The sequence below is a fragment of the Suricata suricatta genome, chromosome 1 (assembly GCF_006229205.1).
Source record: "Suricata suricatta isolate VVHF042 chromosome 1, meerkat_22Aug2017_6uvM2_HiC, whole genome shotgun sequence".
Classification (NCBI taxonomy): domain Eukaryota; kingdom Metazoa; phylum Chordata; class Mammalia; order Carnivora; family Herpestidae; genus Suricata; species Suricata suricatta.
The window spans coordinates 49,733,283-49,755,977 of NC_043700.1; the positions used below are offsets into that span (position 1 = coordinate 49,733,283).

The 22,695-nt window shown below is 39.2% G+C and overlaps 1 protein-coding gene and 2 long non-coding RNA genes across 3 annotated transcripts in view; 1 reads left to right on the plus strand and 2 right to left on the minus strand.

The window, feature by feature from the left end:
* The window catches only part of LOC115290858, a 64,246-nt gene extending 57,118 nt beyond the window's left edge, over nt 1–7,128 (minus strand). Inside the window, exon 1 of the long non-coding RNA XR_003908261.1 lies at nt 6,778–7,128. This is a non-coding gene — a long non-coding RNA (uncharacterized LOC115290858). The remainder of the gene's footprint in view (nt 1–6,777) is intronic.
* On the minus strand, nt 409–6,768 carry LOC115290869. The gene is made up of 4 exons (XR_003908264.1): nt 6,288–6,768; nt 5,631–5,762; nt 4,944–5,061; nt 409–881 (listed from the first exon to the last, which is right to left on the minus strand). It is a non-coding gene; the product is annotated as an uncharacterized LOC115290869 (long non-coding RNA).
* Nucleotides 6,861–22,695, plus strand: part of MTMR9 (myotubularin related protein 9) — a 56,102-nt gene continuing 40,267 nt past the window's right edge. Inside the window, exons 1-2 of the mRNA XM_029938636.1 lie at nt 6,861–7,509; nt 20,721–20,829. Of these exons, the coding sequence (XP_029794496.1) occupies nt 7,328–7,509; nt 20,721–20,829 (291 nt within the window). The 5' untranslated portion in view covers nt 6,861–7,327. The remainder of the gene's footprint in view (nt 7,510–20,720; nt 20,830–22,695) is intronic.

Consider the following 22,695-nt stretch of genomic DNA (forward strand, 5'->3'; position numbering starts at 1 on the left):
TGATTTTTTTCAATCTTAATTTCAAAAAATGTCCAAATATAGAAAAGTTGGAAGATTGGTACATGACATATCTTTAAATCCTTCACCCAAATTAACCAATTATCAATAATTTGCCACATTTTCATTCTATCTATGTGTGTATCTCTATGTATGTGTATATCTGTGTGTTCTATGTGTGCATGTATATATATGTATATATGTATACATATACATACATAATCAACATATATTTTCTGAAACATTTGAAAACTGCAGACATTGGGACACTTCATCTTTAAATATTTCAGCATGTATCTTGGGAAAAAAGACTATTTCCTTCTCTACAACCACGTTATTATTACGCCATCTGTAAAAAATGAACATTAACTCAATAATATCATCTAGTATACAATCCATGTTCACACTTGCCTCCAAATGTCTTTTGTAGTTTTTTTTTTTTTTTTCTGGTCAGGCATTTAATCAAGTTTCTTGCCTTGCACTTGGTTATTACATCCCTTTCTTTACCTTCTTTGAATCTGGAATGGTTCTCTTGCCTTTTGCTTTTGTTTTGGTTTTCCATGGCACTGAATTTGGTGGGGGGCGGGGGTCAGTCCAAGCCAACTGCCTTGTAGAATATCCCATTTTGTGGATGTGTCTGATGGTTTCCTCATGCTTAGATTTGAGGTAAGCATGTTTGGCTAGGGCATATCCCAGGTGATGCTCTGTGCCTGTTACTGTCTCATAGCAGGAGGCTCAGAATGACTGGATGTTGCATTGTTGATCCCTTGGTTATAGTGATGATCACCAGATCTCTCCACTATAAAGACAGGTTTTTCCTTTTGTAATTACTTCATAATCTGTGTGGTAACACTTGTGGATCTGTCCTCTTTAGGTGGTCATCTCTGAGAAAAAACAATGGGGTGAGAAGAGCAGAACAGGATGGGAAGGGAAAGGACCATGGAGGAAAGCCAGTCAGGGGAGACATGGGGAGGTTTGTTGTTTTTTGTTTGTTTGTTTGTTTGTCTGAGAGACAGAGAGAGACAGTGCAAGCAGGGGAGGGTCAGAGAGAGAGGGAGACACAGAATCTGAAGCAGGCTCCAGGCTCTGAGCTGTCAGCAGAGAGCCCGACATAGGGCTCAAACCCACTTACTGTGAGATCATGACCTGAGCTGAAGCCGGACGCTTAACGGACTGAGCCACCCAGGCACCCCGACATGGGGAGGGAAATTGGAACCGTTGTCATAGTCTACTGAACAAATTAAAGGATTGAAAACAAAACTATATATCACATTTAAAATTATATGTAAAGCGTCCTGTAAATAATGTGGAGAACAGCAACAACAACAAAAAAATGGGCAGCGAGGTAGCTGTGACCAAAAGAGTGAAGGGCAGACTGAATTTGCTTCCCTGCTTTATTGGACACTGACCCCAACTTAGGTGCAGTGACAATAAAATAAACTCCAACAGTAATCACTGAATTAGCATTGTTGACATTCCTACCTAGTAAATTTTCCTATTTCTTAATTATGCCTTTCTTTCAGATGTGACTCTTTATTTTAATTATATCCAATTAGATGTAATTGCATATTCTTAGTTCATTTCATTATGGCTATGAGCAGAGAAGCACTTTGCCAAAAAGAGTGTGTTAACTTTCTGAATATTCTCTTTATCCCTCTTTGCAGCTGCCAGCGTGTGCAGGGGTGATTGTGTTTATACATATGTGTTTCCCACTATCAACTGCATCCCTGTGGCATGCCTTCATTTCACATTGCTCCTGTTGAGAGATGGGGGTCTATGTCCTCTCCCATTGAAACTGGGTGGGGTTTTGTGCTGTTTAAAATCAAGACAATGCAGTGGAAGTGACATTATGTGACATCAGAGTCTAGGTCATAAAAGTTGATGCAGCTTCTGCTTTGCCCGCCAGCTCAACACCTCCAGCTGCTTTGTACGCAGCCCAACTGCCCTGTGGCCACCTTACTGGGAGGAATACCAAATTAACTCCCAAGGAAACTATAGGAGAGCCCTGAGACTGCAGAGAAGGGTGCCCAGCAGCCCCCAGATGCTTCAGCCTCTCCCTCTCCTACTACCCCAGCTCTAGCTACCAACTGCTGGATGTTGTTTTAAGCAACTATGCTTGGGCTGATTTAAGTGCAATAGCAACAGTCCTCCATCCGTCCAGTGTGTCACCTTCTAAGATGCTGGGTTGCTGTGCTGATTGGTTTCAGAAACTAAAGTGACTCAGTGAACAGACATAAGGAATGTGGCTATTAGAATGTATCTGAATATAGGCCCATTGATCATATCCTTGTCCCCAGAGCTCTCCTTTTGTTGTGGTTGTGTCATGAAACTGTAGCCCTCCTTGGCTGACTTAGCAGTGACTGTCTTCTCCCAACACCCACAGTTCAGGATCTCAACAGAAAAAAGCAGTGCAAAGTAAGTCTAATTTAAATTAGTGTGATGGCAAGGGCTTGGATTTTGGACTCATAAGTGTTGCCTTTGAATCTCTGCCTTTCTGCTTGGTTTTGCCATTTAAAGGACCTCACCATCCCTTGAGCCTCAGTTCTCCCTCTCTGAGCACCTACCTGCTTCACCAGGTCATTGAGAGAAGGGGATGTGGTAACTATTTGAAAATGCAACGTGAATTGCAACCAAAAAACCCTAAAATATCATCATCACTGACAAGTTAGTCATCTGCTTTTAATTACCTCATTTGTAAGGTGGGAATAATATAATACCACCTTCTTCCTAGTCTGCAATAATATCTGAAATCAGATTTGGGAGGAGATGCCAGGGTGAAATACGTTCAGTAAAATATAGGGTATCTATTCAACCAATATACATTGAATGGCTTTTTTGTATAGATACTAAGCTGGTTGCTGGGCATACTACAATCAAGAAATGGTCCTTGCCCTCAAGGAGCTTATGGGCTTATTCCTCAAGGAAATGTTATGGGCACATAAGGAATCTATTTCAATACAGCTTATTTATTTATTTTTAGGCTTACTTATTTATTTGAGAGAGAGTAGGGGAAGAAGGGGCAGAGAGAGAGGGAGAGGGAGAGGGAGAGAGGGAGAGAGGGAGGGAGGGAGAGGGAGGGACAAGGGGAGAGAGAGAGAGAGAGAGAGAGAATTCCAAGCAGGCTCCACACTATGAGCACAGAGTATGATGCCGGGCTTGAACCCATAGCCATGAGATGATGACCACAGCCAAAATCAAGAGCTTGGAAGCTTAACCACTGGACCACCCAGGTGCCCATATTTATTTATTTATTTAATGTTTATTTATTTTGAAAGAGAGAGAACAAGAGCAAGGGAGGGGCAGCGAGAGAGAGAGAGAGAATCCCAAGCAGACTCTGTACTGTGAGTGCAGAGCCTGATGTGGGGTTTGATCTCATGAACAATGAGATCATGACCTGAGCTAAAATCAAGGCTCAACCAACTGAGCCACCCAGGTGCCCCTCACTACAGTTTATTAAGAGGTGAAATTAGGGAAAGCCCAAAGTGGGCTCAGGTCTCGTGGGGGCCAATGGAGTATGGTGGTGAAGAGCACAGAGTCTGAACCCAACTGCTGGGGTCTGACTCCTCCTTCCACCACTTATTTCGATCTGACCTGGGAAAACGTGTTAAGATCTCTGTGCCTCAGTATCTTCATTGGTAAAAAGAGAATACAAACTAATCAAAGAGAACTGTGCAAGGACTACATCAGACAATACATGCAAATCATTTAGCGCAAAGTCTGGAACACAGAATAAACACTCAACAGTGTGAATTACTGTTATTATAACATAGTGCTGTGGAGCCCATAGTTTTGTGGGTTTCGGCAGGAGAGGCTTCCTAAAGGCAGTGACAGCTGAGAGGAGACCTGAAGAATGGTGGGAATTAGGTCAAGGTACAAGGTATTGGGGGTGAGGTGAATGTATACTAGGCAGAAAGAACACCCAGATTCTTTAAATCAGTGCTTTCTCAGACTTTGATGCTCATAAAAAGCATCTAGGAATTTTGTTTAAGTGGAGATTCTGATTCAGTAGCTCTGGAGTGAAAATTCCTTTTTTTTTTGTTTTTGGAGCAAGACAGAGAGAGTGTGAGTGGGGGAGGGGCAGAGAGAGAGAGAGAGAGAGAGAGAGAGAGAGAGAGAGAGAGAGAGAGAGAGAGAGAGGCTATCGGGGCCCAAACTCATGAAATCATGAATCAGATGCTTAACCGACTGACCATCCAGGTGCCCCTGGAGTGAAATATTTCTTAAAAAGTTCCCATGGAATGCTAATGATGCTGGTCCCTGTCCTTCTCTTCCAAACGGTAGAGAAGGTTCCAAGGTTCTAACTGGGTGCCAAATCTCAAGAGAAAACTGTGAGCTATTTAAGGGTAGCTGGTGTGCAAACTGCTGGGAATGGGGTTTGGGAGCTGTTGTGCCAGGTAGAGAGAGAGAAGGAGCGCTGAGATCTATAATACTGATCACCGCCTAAGGGGCTAAATCACAAAAGGACTTACAAGAAACGAGAAAAGAAATTTAGAACATAAAGAGGGCATTAGCTGCCAAATGGAAAAATAGTCTTGAGGGAAAAATGAGACCAAGAGGCTTTCTCCTTAAGTACAGTGAGAGATGGTGGGGGCATCAGCCTTGGGGATGCAGAGAAGTGAGGGGATTTCATGAGTTACTAGAAGAGCGACAATTTGGTGATTGATTTGCTAGGGGATGAAGGGAGGGAGAACACAAGGAAGACAGGCCCGAGGCTATCAAGTTTGACTCAGCTGCTACTACACTCAAGCACACGGAGAATAATTGCTCATCAACGGCACATACAGGCAGTGTCTTCTCCATCTTAAATTCTCCTACTACTTCTGGCAATTGTTGATCTGCTTTCTTCAAACTACTTTCAAACTCTCAATCCCTACTAACTACTCAAGGCCTGGGAGAGAAACACAGAGCCGGGAAAGTAAACCTGTACTTCAAAATTTCGTACTTACTCTCTTAGCTTTTGTTCATTAGTTGTGCAGGGTGTGTTGGCCTTCCCAAATTAGCTATTACTTTTTGAGGGCAAGTGGTGATGACCAGGTAGGTACTTAATACATGCTGGGTGATTATCTGGTAGAATATGATTACACATTAATGCCATTTATTATCTCATAAAAGAGTAATAAAAGCAATAACATCTATAAGGTGTTGAGTGTTTTACATGCATTATAAATGCCATCATCTTCTTTTGTGTATCAGAATCATCTGAGACCCTTACAAACAGGCAGTTCAGATAATAAACTTGTTTTGACTTCAACCTGCTTGAATTAATGTAATAGAATGGGAGCTTAGCCTATTACTGCCGAGCTCTACTGCCATCTACTGTTCATGTACTTACTAAGTTCATATATTGCTCGCGGAATCCGCTCTGTTCTTTGCTATTGAATACATTTGTTTCTGCAGATCTCAGGGGCTTTCTGTGCTTTGAGTTTCAACCCAGATAGGTGTCATTTTTTAATAGTTTCTGGTGTTTCGCTACAGCAATCTGGCATGATATTGACAATTTTCGCTTGTGGGCAAAAAGAGTTAATGCCTCTATGGAATATTAAACATTAAAAATGTAACGACATGATGTTTTTTTCATAGGCTTTTTTTTTTTTAGTTAAAGTAAAAGAAAAGGTCACAGAATTTTTCCCTACCTCAGGCAGACATCATTAAATTAAGTCAAGACGGACATCTTGGCGACGTTCCAGAGTGTAAATCTTACTCATCCTTAAAGGTCACTGTTTCAAATGATACCTTCTCCATAAAACTTTCCCGGATTCCTCATTCTGGAAGTAAATTCTGAATTGTTATAATGAATCACAAAGTGGAAGGACAACAAAAATTCCAATGAAAAAAATAGCTTTATAAACTTCATTGTCCCTTTTCTGTTGGTTCCTTTTTTTTTTTCTTTTGCAGACAAAGCTGTATCTCAGCTGTAACAATCTTATAAAGTGTTTTGTTTTAATAAGGGACATTTTAGGAAGGGCAAGGCCATAAGCAGGGACACTGCTGGGTGATAGGGTGAGATTTTGTTTATTTATTTATGTATTTACTTATATCAGGTGAGATTTTAGGCAATTAATTTTGACTTTGATTGCTGTGAGACTTTAGCCTACTCGTTCTTAGGTACTAGGTGGTGAGGATTTCAAAGGTTAATGAAGCGATGAAAATAGTTTAAAGAAGGGGGCACTAAGCAAGGAGAGTTTATTTGAGTAAATTTCTGGCACAATTTAGGGATCTGAGAGTAGTTCAGTGGCACTGTATTTAATGGGGTGGCTGTGTGGTGACCAATACCCCCTCCCCCGCAGTACCTTGATTTCATAGATCTAGATTGAAGTCCAGTCTCCTCTACAGATTGACTTAGCAAGTCATTTGCGCTTCCACACAGGATAGGATGAATCTTTCCCTCTTCTGTGCAGTCTGTTATTTCTACCTAGATCCCTCTCATAGGTGTTCCTATGCTTTTCCTTACTGTTGTTCAAGGTCACAGAACCTTGGCGCGGCGCTCTCTGGGAGTCTGCGGTGCCTGCCCTGGGTTCCTCCCTTACACCTGCGGTTTCTCTACCGTCACAGTCACTGATTCGATCGCACACTTGCCATCTCACGGAGAATGGATGAAAATCCTCACAATTTACGGCAACCCCACGTTGTGGAGAGCCCTTGCAAGGATTACTACTCAAGAGCAGGGATGCAGGCAAGGGCCTCTTCCCGTCGTCCCTTCTTCCCCTGGCCTCTTCTGATAAGGAAAATTTGGAAGGGTTGGGAGGTAACAGCAGTGAGCATGAAGGTAGGAACACAAACCTTCGGGTCTTTCTGTGTTTCCGGAAGCATTCTCTTCGGAGGGGACTGACTTCCGGCTCTGACTTCCCTGCCTTCCGAGTTTCGAGCTCCGCCGCTTCCGCCCGGAGTTGCCCTAGGCTCCGGCTCCGAGCAGCTACTTCCGCCAGAAGTCCCAAGCCGCTCGGCTCGGAAACTGACCCTAAAGCGGCCTCATTCTCCCTTCAGCCTGCCCACCTGAGGCCCGGTACCTAGGTGGCGGCAGCGGCTTGCTGGGCCTGTGGCGGCGCGTTCTCTCGGCCTGAGACCTGGGCCTGGGGCACCGGGAGAGCTAGAGAGAGACGCCCAGGCCTGGCCCACCCCCAGCCGGAGCCACTGTCTTCCCGCGGCCAGTGACGGTGGCCACAGGCCTCGCCGCGCCCACCCTAGCCTGGGGCGGGGCAGGCCTCCCCGCCCCGTCCCCGCCCCGCCAGCTTGCACCGCGCCTGGTCAGTCTCGTCCCCAGCCCTGCGGCTGTGTAACTGCCTCGGACCTCTGGGACTCAGCAGTCCCGTGGCTCCGGCCGCGGGGTAACATGGAGTTTGCGGAGCTGATTAAGACCCCGCGGGTGGACAATGTGGTGCTGCACCGGCCTTTCTATCCCGCCGTCGAGGGGACCTTGTGTCTGACTGGTCACCACCTGATCCTGTCTTCTCGGCAAGACAATACGGAGGAGCTGTGGCTCCTCCATTCAAACATCGACGCCATCGACAAGCGGTGAGTGCCTATTCCACCCCCTTCCCGTAGGGAACTTGGAGATCCTTAGGTGGACGTCTGAGGCCACGTGATTCCATGTTTTCCTTGCGCCCCATCGCCTAATCCGCCAGCAAAATGAACCCTCTCTGCCTTAGATTGAGAATAGGAATTTTAGAAAGCAGAAAACCATCCAAATGAGATGCCTGATTTCCATTAAATCTAGATGGAATTTCCAGGGTTATCACATGCATATCATGATTATCGTTTTTGGTACATAACATCATTTGGGTGGATTTTCAACCTTAAAAAATTTTTTCTTCTTGTACCATCATATTCCTTGGATTACTGATTGCCCGTTACAGTTCATGAAGTGGTTGAATGTGATTTAGGTAAAGTCTTTAGTTACCACTTTTGAGGAAAACTCAAAGAACTTAGTATATAGTGTCCAAAGTTCACAACGCTGTTTTTTTTTCTTTCCCTCAAACATGTTTAGTTGATCATATTTCTCCTTATTTCTTACTTTCTGGGTCATCAATTGAATACTTCCTACCATAGGAGATTTAATACCTTTTATTTACTTTTACTAAAGTCTGGTTTTGGAAAAGACAGAATTGACTCTTAATCAAAGATATTAATTAGTTAACCTTTTTTGTTTGTTTGTTTTTGCACCCCAGAATCTGTCCAAGGTGGTGTCTCAGTCAAAGAGTTATATGAATATCTGCAGTTAAAATTCTTACTTCCCCAATGACTCTTTTACTTAACTCTAGCCAGCAGAAGGTGAATTGATCAACCAGTTTATTTATTTATTTTTTAATTTTTAAAAAATATTTTAAAATTTTAAATATTTTTTTAAATGTTTTTATTTATTTTGGGGAGAGAGAGACCACGTGAGCAGGAGAGGGTCAGAGAGAGAAGGATTCACAGGATTTGAAGACAGACTGCAGGCTCTGAGCTAGCAGTCAGCGCAGAGCCTCACGCAGGGCTGGAACCCACGAACCGTGAGATCATGACCTCAGCCAAAGTCGGATGCTTAACTGACTGAGCCTCCCAGGCGCCCGGATCATCCAGTTTACACTAAAATAAAAACGAACAACAGCCTTTTTTATTACCTCTCAGGAGAACTTGGATATTAGGAAGATTCCTAGAGAGGTTATGCCTTAAAAGAAAATAATTTCTAGTGGTATAATTTGAAATGGGATGGATGGATTGATGACAGATTTTTAAAAAATTTTTCAAGCAGAGGGGTCCTGCTAGACCCCTCAGGTCACCTTCTTCTGTGTACAAGTTTTCAATGGTTTCTTCTTGGCCTGCATAATAAAGCATAAACCTCTTACTCTGTCACTCATGGTACTCCGTGTCAGGTCCTAACTTACTTTGGTTCTTGCCATTCCCTTTCACAGACCCTTTTTGTTAGCCAGTCCTTACTCTTTATTTTTGCTCACTATGTCCGCATTCTCTTGTGTATATCTTATCGATGCTCTCCCTTCTGCCTGGAATGCCTTGTTCCTCCCAAGTTTGTTAAAGATTTATTGAATGTCGTTACGGTCTAGACATTTTCCGAGGCATTAAGAACACCGGGATGAATAAAATATAGTTCTTGTCTTTCAAGAGTTCATAGGCTAACATCCAACCGCTACTCATCTATCAATATTTAGTTTAACCATTTTAACTGCTACCTCTTTTTTTAGGTTCTTCTGTTAATTTCCACAACTAGAAGTAATTCTCACCTTGAAATCTTATAGCTCTTTAATTATACCTCTTTAATAAGTGTATATTAACGTTTGTGTTCTGATAGTTACATAGATTTTAGCTCCTTGAAGTCAGTACTTTCATTTGGTTAATTTTTATCTCTTTCAAAACTCAGAATCCTAAATAGACTCCAGGCTTTGAGCTGTCAGCACAGCCTGATGCGGGGCTTTAACTCACAGATCCACGAGATCATGACCTGAGCTGAATGAAGTTGGACGCTTAACCAACTGAACCACCTAAGCACCCCTGAATTAGAGTTTCTCCTAACTGCCAACTCTCTTTTCTTTTTTTCTTATCTCTTCTTCTATGGTTGCTTTTCACATTTTCATTTCATCATATTTACCTAGCATTTACTACGTGCTAGGCCTGGTAGGGCTGAAAAAAAAGTGTGTAATACATGACCTTTTAATCTGTTAGGGCAGAAATGACAAGTTGTATATACATTTACCTTTTTCCCCAGGAAGCATCATGATGTGATGCAAAGAACATGAGCTAGGTGGTCAGACCAGAGTTTAATTGTTGCTCCCAAGAACTACTTCCTGTCTGTCTGGGCTCAGCAGGTGCAGTGGTGACTAAGGTGGAGGAAGAACTTGTGTACCAGTGGTGGAGATAGACATTGAAATAAATGATCAAATAAGTAAATAGCAGTGTCAGGTAATAAGTGCCAGGAAGGAAAATAAAGGAAGATGGGAGGGTAGAGAATGCCAGTGTATTTAGAAAGAACTTCAGAGAAGACAAGTGACATTTAAATGAATGACATCTGAATGAAGAGAGGAAGCTAGCAGTGTGAATATGGGAAGAAGGAGCATTCCAGCCAGAGGGAAGAGGGAATGCAAAGACAACATGCTGGGCTTATACAAGGAAAAACAAAGAGGCCAGCGTGGCTGGAAGTTAGTGAGCAAGGGTAGAGGCTAGAGGTATAGCAGAAACTGGTTGGCGGGATAAGCAGGGGCCAGATGGTATAGGGCTTTATTTGCTGTTGTGATTGTTTTCACAGGAAGCCCCTGGAGGGTTAAAAGCAAGGAAGTAAGAACCTCTAGACTTTTCAGAAGATGATTCTGGCCACTGGCAGAAAAAGGCTTGCAGATGGGTTACAGTAGAAGCAGCAGGCCTAGTTAGGAGGCTGTTGAGTAGTTCAGGTAAAAGGTGGTGTTGACTTTAGAGTAGAGCAGGGGCACCTGAGTGGCTCACTAGGTTAAGCGTCGGACTTCTGCTCTGAGATCATGATCTCATGGTTCATGAGTTCAAGCCCTGCATCAGCTTCTGCACTGGTGATGCAGAGCCTGCTTGGAATTCTTTCTCCCCTTCTCCCTCTGCTCTTTCCCCAGGCTCTCTCTAAATAAATAAACTTCAAAAAAGGAAAAAAAAAAGGCAGTTGAAGCAGCAGTAGTGTGATCAGAAGCAGCCCGGTTTGGGGTGTGTTGTGAAGGCTGAGCTGCCACGCCTTGTGAGTGAATTGTAAATGCGATGTGACCGGGAGAACAGTATTTGGATGCCTCCTTTAGTTCTGCATCCAGCGAGGTAGGTGTCCTTGGGCCGGCCACTTAACCTCTTGAACCTCAGTTCTGTCACATGAGGAAGGCGGCCCTTCTCATACCTGGTAGCAACTTCTACGTGAGTAACACTTTACAAGCCCATGGAGTGCTGTCATGCCCACTGCATGTGTAATTTTTCATCCTTTCAGCACATAGGGTTTTACGCAAGTTTTACAATTACACTTTTCTTTCTTTCCATGGACCTCAGATGTAGAGAGTTGAGTTAATCCTACTCAGTTGATGATTCGTCATTTTCAGGATTGATTCATAACAAGGTATTCTTGGTTTTTTTTTAAACTTTATTCTTCAGGCCCAAATTTTCATGGCTCTTTTCTACTTCATCCTCATTCTCTATAGGCAAGTGTGTTAAGTGTTGCTATTTGTCTTTGGATATATATATACCCTGATAAATATGTAGCACTGTCATGTGTGAAGTTAATTTCCCTCAGTAGGATTATGTTGCAGATGTTGTTCTATTCCTCGACTTTAACTCAGTACTCTGGTTCAGAATCTCTTCCTGTTGCTGTGTGTACATTCATTTCGCTGCCTCTGATGGCAAATTATCTACAACGTTTTACTTCTCTGACCCTTTAGATAACCTCCAACTCCCTGCCATTGCAACATCCTCTGCCCCTCCCCCACCTCTTGTGTACCTCTCTCTCAAAAAAAAAAAAAGGCGTTTAAAAGTTGGATTTGTCATCTTCTTAGCATTGATTTGCACTGATCCTTATATACTCTCTAGGTGTTATTCTTTACTTAGAACTGGCAAATGTCTTCTCCTAGTCTCTCACCCATTTGTTGACTTTCCTGTGGTGTTCGTTGTTGAACAAAAGGCCTTAATTTTAATTCAGAATTCATCAGTTTTTACTTCATTGTTTGTGCTTTTTAGGGCATACTAAAGAAGTCATTCTTTATCCCAAGGTCACTAGGATATTCTCTGCATTTTCTTCCATATTAGTTTTACCCTTCACTTTTAGGTCTTTAATTCATTTGGATTCTACCTTCATTTTAAGTGTTTTTCTCCAGGTAGCAAGCCAATTTTCTTAATACCATTATCTAGCAACCCATTCTTGACTGATGCATCCTATATCAAGTGGTTTCATATATGTATAGTTTTCTGTGTCCCACCAGTTTTGTAACATTATGTGTTGGTTTCCATTTGTTTCTGTTTTTCTAAATAATGTGTGATTTCTTCTTTGATTCCTTGGTTGTTTATTTATTTTGAAAAGTTTTTTATAATGTTTATTTACTTTTGAGAGAGAGAGAGACAGAGCATGAGCAGGGGAGGAGCAGAGAGAGAGGGAGACACAGGATATGAAGCAGGCTCCAGGCTCTGTGCTGTCAGCACAGAGCCCGATGTGGAGCTTGAACCCAAGAACTGTGAGATCATGACCTGAGCCAACATCGAACGCTTAACCAACTGAGCTGCTCAGGCGCCCATCCCTTGGCTGTTTAAAAATGTATTGTTTAATTTCCATAATCTTGCAAATTTTCCAGTTTTCTTTTTGTTGTAGATTTCAAATTTCATCCCATTGTGTTCAGAGAAGATATTTTGTAAGATATCAATCTTTTTAAATTTATTGAGCTTTGATTTGTAGCTTAACATAGTCAATCTTGGTAAATGTCCCATGTGCACTTGAAAAGAATGTGTATTCTGTTGTTGTGTAGATTGTTCGTCTCATGTATCTAGTTTATTGCGTTAAGTGTCTATTTCCTTATTTGTTTTCAGTCTGGTTGTTCTAACCATTTTCATGAATGGGGTATTAAAGTCTCCAACTATTTTTTCATTCAGTTTCTGCCCGTTTTTGTTTCATATATTTTGATTGTCTGTAATTAAGTGTGTAATTATTTATAATTGTTATATCTTGGTGTGTTGAATCTTTTATTCGTATATAAAGTCCTTCTTTGTCTCTTGTAACCATTTTTTTTGTAAAATCCATTTTGTCTGATACTAGTGTAACTGTACCTGTTGTCTTTTGGTTACTGTTTGTGTGGAATATCTTTTTTCTGTTTTTTCACTTTTAACCCATTTGTGTCTGGATCTTGAGTCTCTTGTAAAACAGCATATAGTTGGGTCATATATTTTTTTAAATATTTATTTATTTTGAGAGAGAGAGAGAGAAGGGCAAGAGCAGAGAGAGAGAGAGAATCCCAAGCAGGCTCCATTTCTCAGTGCAAACCTTGACATAGGGCTCCGTCCCACGACTGTAAGATGATGACCTGTGCCAAGTCAAGAGTTGGCTGCTCAACTGATTGAGCCACCAGGTGCCCCTAACACATTTCTAAAAAAGTTTATTTATTTATTTTGAGAAGGAGAGAGAGAGTGTGTGTGAGTAACCAGAGGGCCAGAGGGAGAGAGAGAATACCAGGCAGGCTCCACACTCAGCGTGGAGCCCAACGCAGGGCTCAATCCCATCTGAGCCAAAATCAAGAGTAGGATGCCTAACTGACTGAGCCACTCAGGCACCCCCAGATCATGTTTTTATTCATTCTTCCAATCTCTGTCTTTTGTTTGTTTAACCCATTTACATTTAAAGTAATTTTTGATGAGGAAGGACTTCTGTTACTGTGCTATTTGTTTTCCATATGCCTGATAGCTTTTTTATCCCTTAATTAGTGTTCTATTTTGTATGTAGTTGATTTTTTATAGTGAAATATTCCTTTCTTGTTTATTTTTATGTATATTCTGTAGCAATTTTCCTTGAGATGATCATAGGCATTACATTTAACATCCTAAAGTTATAACACTCTAATTTAAATTCATACCAGCTTAACTTCAGTAACATACAAAAAATATGCTTCTTTATAGGTCTATCCCTACTGTTCTTCATTGTTAATGTCACAGAATTATATCTTTATACATTGTACACTCCAAAACATAAACTAATAATTCTTGCAAATGCTTTGGTCTCTTAAATTATATAGTAAACAAAATTTGGAGTTATAAACCAAAGTTACACTAACATAGTAATACTAGTTTTTATACTAATAATTTTTTCTTTGAATGTACCAATCTGTTAAGTTATGTAGATAACAGAACAGTTACAGTTATTTGCTTATTATTGTTACAATAATACTAGCTTTCATAATTACCCATTTACCTTTATTGATATCTGTATTTCTTCATATAGCCTCAAATTACTGCCTAGTGTCCTTTCATTTAACCTTGTGGGACTCCCTTGAGCATTTTTTTAAGTTTATGTATTTTGAGAGAGAAAGTGTGAGTTGGAGAGGAGCAAAGAGAGAGGAAGAAAAAGAGAATCCCAAGCAGGCCCTGCACTGTCAGCATGGAGCCTGATGCAGGGGCTCAGACTCATGAACCAGGAGATCATGATCTGAGCCGAAGTCAGTTGCTTAACTTACTGAGCCACCCAGGCACCCCACCCATGAGCATTTCTTGTAGTGCAGCTCTAGTGGTCATAAATCCCTCAACTTTTATTTATCTGGGATTATCTTAATTTCTCCCTCACTTTGGATGGACACTTTCGCTGGATATAGCATTCTTAGTTGACAGTTTTTTCTTTTAGCACGTTGAATATATTAGCTCACTGTCTTCTGGCTTCCAAAGTTTGTGATGAGAAATCTGTTTATTATCGTATTGTGGCTCCCTTGTATGTGACAATTTACTTCTCTCATGCTGCTCTCAAAATTTTCTCTTTGTCTTTTGAAAGTTTGGTTAAAATGTGTTTTGATATGGTTCTCTGAGTTTATCTTATCTGGAGTTTGTTGAGCTTCTTTGATATTTATATTCATGTCTTTCATCACATTAGGGATTTTTTCAGCTATTATTTCTTCAAATATTCTCTCTCTGTCCCTTCCTGTTTTCTTTTTGGGATTCCAACAATGTATGTGTTGGTTCTTTTGTTGGTATCCCACAGGTCCTTTCAGCTCTGTTCTCTTTTTTTTCAATCTTTTTTCTCTGTTCCTCAGATCAATAATTTCCATTTTCTTATCGTCAGGTTCACTGATTTTTTTTTTCTGCCTTTTCACATCTGCCTTTGAATCCTTCTAGTGAATTTTTCATTTCAGTTACCACACTTTTCAGCCCCAAAATTTCTTTTCGATTTCTTTTAGGTTTTCTCTCTCTCCATTGATATTTTCATTTTGTTCACACATCACATTCTTGACTTTCTCTACATCTTCCTTTAGTTCTTTGAGCATCTTTAAGACCATTGTTTTAAAATTGTTCTTTAAGGGCGCCTGCGTGGTTCAGTTGGTTAAGCGTCCAAATTCGGCTCAAGTCATAATCTCACAGTTCGTGGGTTCGAGCTCCGCATCAGGCTCTGTGCTGACAGCTCAGAACCTGGAGCCTGCTTCAGATTCTGTGTCTTCCTCTCTCTCTGCCCTCCCTCACTCATGCTCTGTCTCCCTCTGTCTCAAAAATAAATGAAACGTTAAAAAAATAAAAATAAATTGTTGTCTAGTACATCTGTTTTTTTCAAGGAGGGTTTCTGTTGATGTATTTTTTTCCTTTGACCCATACTTTCCTGTTTATTTGTGTATTTGTGATTTATTTTTTGATTGAGCATTGAATATTTGATCTAATAATGTGGTGATTCTGGAAATCAGGTTTTTCTCCTTCCCCAGGGTTTTCTTTCTCTTTTTTCTCTTTTCTTTTTTTTTTTTTTCTGTTATTTGCTTGTTATTGTTGTTGTTAGCTTTCTTTATGCAAAGGATCAGCTTAAAGTGTAAATTTAAGGTCATCTTAGGTCTTTTCTGAGCCTTTCCCTGTGCATTTACAGTCCTGATTTTCTTCATTTATGTAATGGTTTTTGAATGTCTTAGTCTTTAATGTCTTTCTCCTGAAAGGAGAAAGTGAAAAGTGAAATACAGATAGGGAGGGGAAAGGGTACTGTCCTTTGAATACTCTGAAAGTCACTTGTGGTGGAGAGGCTTACAATAATGGGGAGAGATGTAATAACGGATGCAGTAACCAGATGTCTTCTGGCTTCTGCACTTCTGTGATCAAAGCAGCAATCAGCCATCAGCATACAGATCCTGATATTTGGAGGACAGGAGCTCTTTTCTCTGATACTTGGAAGGCAGGGTCTTTTTTGCCCAACCTAGCTTCTGCAAGCTGTATGTAAGCTCCTCCAAGAACATGTGCACAGCTGCCCACTGCATGGCTAGGATGAGTAGCTGCTGTTTTGCTAAGACCTAAATTTATCCAAAATTTATCATCCAAGTCTCTGGAACTCTGGAAGTTGCAAGCCTTAGTAGACTCTAGAGTCACAAAATGGTCACATCAAACAGATCATGCCAATGAAATTGTTGTCTAGGTTGAAAGACAGATTCCTGGTTCTTCCTACTCCACCATCTTTCAGAATCTTTCCCTTCACTGAGTTTTGAGTGTTTTAAAAAATTTATTTTAGAAACAAGTCTTTTATTAAATTAGATTTGCAAATATTTTCTCTCTATCTGTGGCTTGTCTTTTCATTCTCTTTAACAGTGCCTTTTGAAGAGCAAATGACTTAAATTTTGAAGCCCAGTTTACCAGTTCTTTTATAGATTGAGGTTGTGGTGTCTTATCTTAGAAGTCTTTGCCTAGCCCAAGGTCACAAAGATTTTTCTCCTTTTCTTCTAGTTTTAGGTTTTATTTTTAGGTATATGATACATTTTGAGTTTTAATGTATGGTTTATTGTATACATACATATGTGTGTATGTATATATATTGCATATAGATATCTGATTGTTCTGCCCTTTTTTCAATGCATTGTCTTTGCATCTTTGTCCATATATAAATATAACTGTTTCTAGACTCTCTTTTCTGGCTCATTGATCTGTCTATCTTGATGCTCTTACCAGACTGCCACAACTGTCTTAATTACAGTCGCTTTGTATTAAGTTGAAATTATGTAGTCATTCTAATTAAAAGTTCTATTTAAGGTCATTTGCATTTTCATATGAATTTTAGAATCAGCTTGTCAATTTCTTTTATTTCTTTTTGAAATTCTTTCTTTTTAAAATTTTAAAAAATGTTTTATTTATTTTTGAGAAAGACAGCATGAGCAGGGCAGGGTCAGAGAGAGAAACACAGAATCTGAAGACAAGCTCCAGGCTCTGAGCTAGCTATCAGCACAGAACCTGATGTGGGACTTGAACCCAATGAACCACGAGATCATGACTGAGCCAAAGCCTGATGGATGCTCAACCGACTGAGCCACCCAGGTGCCCCTTGTCGATTTCTTTTTTTAAAAAAAAGCCTTTGATTTTGATGAGAATTGTGTTCGGTCTGTTGATAAATGAATATGGTAAGACTTGACATCTGATATCTTAATATTGAGTGTTCTTCCCCATGAGCAAAGTCAATCTCTCCATTTATTTTATTTAGGTCTTCTTAAATTTTGTTCAGTGATGTGTAGTAATTTTTACTTACAGATCTTAGACATGTTTTGACAGATTTTCCTCTATTACACATTTTTGGATGTTCTTTCAAATGGTATTTTAAAAATTTCAATTTCTAATGGCTCATATGTGTTATGTTTTTTGCTTTCTGTATTTTATAATACATTGATGTCATAAGCCCCTTGCAGACCTGGAGAGGGTCTGCTTCCACTCAGGGTTAGCTGTTTTCTAGAGATAGCAAGAAAATTGCCTGCACACCTTGGATATGCCCATCAACCAATCTCAGGTCCCAACCCCATCTACTTCCTCTTATCAGGCTTCTGCAGATCACTATTCTCCTGTCATAAATTACTGCAAGGCCAGGCACCAGATAACTAGGGATTCATCTGTATAACCTAGAGCCTGACGAAATTATTCAAACTCTAATCCTAAACTTGCTCAGCTCACCTACCCTGCCTTTCCCATTCTTTTCTGGGAAACATCACAGTAGAAGTTCTGGCGCATGCTTTCTTCTTGCTCTGTCTGCCTCCTGACTGACCCTGACACTTCCCCATGTGGCTCTGCGTGACATAGCATGCCTCTCCTCTTGGGAATTGAGAGTAACAAAATAACTTTTCAGTGACAGTCATCTCCTGATCTGTCAGCCTCACCATCCTGAATAAAAAACCAAATCCTGGGCATTTTAAACAATTGTTGCAACAGTATATGGAAATACTATTGATATTTGTGTATTGAGTTTGTATCTGGTAGCCTTATTAAACTCACCTTTTAATTTTCATAGCTTTTATGTATTTTTCATTGGCTTTTCTAAATAGGCAGTCATGTCATCTGCAACTAAAGTTTTATTTCTTCCTTTTCAATCTGTATGCCGTTTATTCTTTTTGTTTTTGCCTCATTATACTTGCTATTAACTGTCAATACAATGTTGACTAGAAGTGGTGAGAGTGAACATCTCTGTTATTTCTGATGTTTGTGAAAAAGTATTTAGTCTTTCACCATTAAGCCTGCAATCAGTGGTATATTTGTTTTGTTTTGTTTTGGTAAATACTGTTGAAGATGTTTCCTTTTGTTCCTAGTTTGCTGGGAGTTGGGGTTTTTTGTTTTTGTTTTTTAAAATCAGTGAGAGATGTTGCATTTTGTCAAATGCTTTTTCTGTATCTATCGAGATGTTCATGTGGCATTTTTCTTTTTTAATTTGGCAATATAAATTGCTTTGATTTTCAAATGATAAACCCCAATTGTTCATGATGTATTATCCTTTTCATATATTGTTGGATTTTTAATTTGCTAATATTTTGTTTAGAAATTCTACATCTGGATTCATGAGGTATATTGGTTTATAGTTTTCTTGTAATGCATTTTTTTTTATATTAGGGTTATGCTGGCCCTATGGAATGAATTGATAAATAAACTGCCTCTTCTTCAACTTTCTGGAAGAATTTATTTTGAATAGTACTTTTTCCTTTTTCCTTAAATGTTCTATAGAATTCATCAGTGAAGCCACCTAGGCCTGAAGGGTTTGTTTTTGTTTTGTTTTTTGTTTCTTGATGTGTGGTGGGGCAGATTTTAACGAAAATTTCAGTTTATTTAATAGCTAAAGAACGAATTAGGTTCTCCTTGAGTTTGTGTCTTCTAAGAATTTGTCCATATCATTTACCTTGTTGAATTTATTGGCATAAAGTTGTTACTAGTATTTCCTTGTCTTTTTAATGCCTTTAGAATCTATAGTGATTCTCATTTCTCTCATTTCTGGTATTGGTAAATTGAGACAGATTTTCTTTTTTCCTGATCATTTTGGCAAATGGTTTATTGTTTTCAAGCAATCATTTTTGCTTTTCTTCTTCCCTATAATTTTCTTTTCTCTATTTCATTGATTTTGGCTGTGATCTTTATTATTTAATGCCTTCTGCTTTGGACTTAATTTGCTCTTCTTTTTCTAGTGTACTGGAATCTGAGCCACTATTATGAAACTTTTTAAATATAGATGCTCTCTTCCGAATATCAGTCCCACCCAGGTTCCCTCGCCTGTAACTTGGAAACTCAAAACAGTAAACTGGAGTAATTATAGGACACCTTGTTTCCCATCTCCCAGAGATCTCTGTTCTTTGTTGCTTAATATCCAGTGTCTTGAAAACAGTATATATTTGTCCAGTTGTTTCAGCTGGGAGGGTAAATCTAGTCCCTGTTATTCTACCTTTGCCAGAAGTAGAAGTGTCAAGAATGAATTTTCAATGGGGTACCTGGGTGGCTCAGTTGGTTAAGCATCTGGCTTCGGCTCAGGTCATGATCTCACGGTTAGTGGTTTTGGGTCCCGTGTCAGGCTCTGTGCTGATAGCTCAGAGCCTGGAGCCTGTCTTCAGATTCTGTCCCCTGCTCATGCTGTCTCTCTCTCTCAAAAGTGAATAAAGCATTAAAAAATAATTTAAACCAATAGATGTATGACTAATAAAGTCCCCCCTTTAAAAAAAAAGAATGTGAATTTTCAAAATAAATTTTATAAGGGGCATTCCAGTGTGTTGATAGTTGTGGATGTCTGGTGGGATTATCTTTACTAGGATTTGATCCATGCTAATAACGTTTGCTTGTCCCAATTAACAGTGCAGTGATGTGAGGCTTGGGGATGCTTACGATTGAGATGCAGTTCAGGAAGGTGGCTGTAGGAGATGTCTTTCTAAACTGGACAAAAAGTAGGTAAAATGAACAGCATTTGAACAATCTGAGAATTCCTAGTTTAGGGAATACCCAGAACTTTTGATGGAAAAGATTTGGGCCAACCAGTGGCAAAGCAGAAGAGAAATCAGAAGTGTCAGCAAGTACAGACAAAACAAAACAACACAACTACAATAAAACAAAGACAAAAATTCCAAGAAAGGTAAAATTACATTTGCACAAAATTTACTGATACAAAATTTATAATTAGATAATGACATTGATTTAGAATAGATATTGCAAGTTAATAGTTTTTAAAGACTGAAAAAGAGACATTTATATTTAAAATAAACTATGACAAGCTTGGAAGTAAGTAAAATCTGAAATAAAGTGTTTTCCTATTTTTCAGAAATATCTCTGTACAAACACTTACCTACAGATCTTTTTCCTTATTCTTTGAAGTGAGACCCCAAATAATCTTCATTAAATGAATTGGCCTCGTATGAGTTACTTTATGAATTTGAAAAATTTTTGAGTACATATATTTAAAATAATTCATGGATCACATTTTAGTAATGTAAGCTTGCCTCTTTCTTAATTAGAGTAATTGGGGAGAAGAGAGGTGAGTATAGGTGGTAAATACAACTACATTCTTTTTTCAAGGAAATAATCATATGCTTAAAGATAGAAATATATGTGGGGTGCTTGGGTGGCTCAATTGGTTAAGCATCCAACTCTTGATTTCAGCTCAGGTCATGATCTCATGGTTTGTGTGTTCAAGCCCAATGGCAGGATTCGCACTGATGGTGCGGAGTCTGCCTGGGATTCTCTCTCTCACCCTCTCTCTCTGCCCTGCCCCTCCTTGCACTCTCTCTCAAAATAAATAAATATACTTGTTAAAAAGAAGGATAGAAATGTATATGTTCCTAAACATAATTTGTAATTTCTTACAGATTTGTGGGACCACTGGGTACCATCATCATAAAATGTAAAGACTTTCGAATAATTCAGTTGGATATTCCTGGAATGGAGGAATGTTTGAATATTGCCAGTTCCATTGAGGTAAATATTTCAGAAGCAAAATCTGATGAAAGTAAATAGTAATAAAAAAGAACCTTATATTCTGACTCATTGTAGCTCTTATGTTTGTATTACTAGATATTTGGTCATGTTCTGTGACTCACATATTGAAAATTGGTAGGAAAAACCTCACCCTGATTCATTGTTATAGGAATGTAATAGGATTTTATTGACTTATAGCAGTTTTTAGTGTTCCGGGTTCCTTATTCCTCCAGGTTCACTCATTGTAGCATTTGACAGGATTTCCTTCCCTTATTTTAAGGAGGAATGATAATCCGTTGTATGTATATATGGTAAGGCTTTTTTTGAGAAGCGATTTCTTTTATAAAAGCAAGTAATTATCACCAATGATTATAGTCCTTTGTTTTTAGTTAGTCTGAATTTTCCCTCCTTCTGTTTGCCTAAGACAGGGAATGTTTGCTTATCTTAGCAAATGTTTGCCTAAGACTAAAAAGTGTTTTTATATTTGTATAAACAGTATTTAGTATCTGTTCCGATTACAAGTAATAGAAATTTTACTTGGATAATTTAATATTTAAATTGAGGAGCTCACTTCATTTTCTTCCCCATTCAAACCAACTATTTTGGTTTACACTCAAATTTTAAATTGCCTTATTTTAAGTCATTGCTACTAAATTATAGTAATTAACTTTATGTTTATGGTATTTCCTAGATAATTATAGACACACTGATTTCTTATCCTCAGTCTACGAGTGACTAATCTGGTCTGTTTCCAAAACAAATGCTAGTGGCTTAACTATTAAAAAGGCAGAAAGGTTTAAAAATCTGTAACTAGGATCATGTTTGGTTTCTAAACAAAAATAGAGAAATAACGAAACAACTGTTGTGATGCTGAGAAAATGGCCTATAACCAATTCACCTTCTGCCTTTGCCGAATTTTCCTTAAAGAAAATGAGAAGATGAGCTGAACTGTTTGTCTTACATGTCTGTCATTTGGAAGTGACAGAGTAATGTTTATTGGGCCACATTCGCTAAGATGGGTAAGAAACACACTGGTTTCTAGGCTGTTAAGTTGAAATACTGTCCTGTTGTTTGGGTGGGGAAACGCTACTGACCCCTTGCGTTTCAGCCTGGTTTTTTTCAGTTGTGTGTTTGGATTTTCACTGGCCAGTCTACATTTTTCTTTTTATCCATTTTATAGCTTGTAAGATAGCTGGTTGGTGGGTGTCAGTGAAGTTGTATATATGGTGAAGGATGGTGGTGAAGAAATATAGGGCAAAGCTATTAGCCTGCTTTCTGATTGCATTTTCTCCGCTTTGTTAGCATCTGACACTAATCAGTTGTTTGATTAGCTGTATATAGTTTCTAAAGCCCTTTAGAAACTGCTTATATAGAAACCCTTACAGCTGAAAAGAAGCAATGAATTATGAGCCATTCTCATAATTTGACTTTAGGCACTAAATGCTCTACTGGTTTTTTTTATAATGTAGTAAATATACATAGTGAACTTGGCCTCTTTTCTTTTTTGGTGTCCAGTTTCTTTCCCGTCTCCCCTATGTATTTTGATATAACTTGGGAGTAATAAGTGAATTTCTCATATAGCACAGTTGAACTGTTCTTTGTAATCAAGAATCCATATACCCAAATATATTCGCTGCCATAAATAGAATCCCATTGGAGGAATAACTTGCAAGTGCTTGTTTTCCTAAATCGTAGTAGGAAGGCTGATGAAGCTTTTTTCTATGTAGTTTCCACTGTCGTTTGGAGTTGAAATGTTTTCAGTTCTTTCAGCGTTAATGAGCTTAAAGGAAAAATCCTGTCTCTAGTAATACAAATTGTGAACACGACAAGTCAGAATATGAGTGCTTATTACCTGCTAAAGTGGCT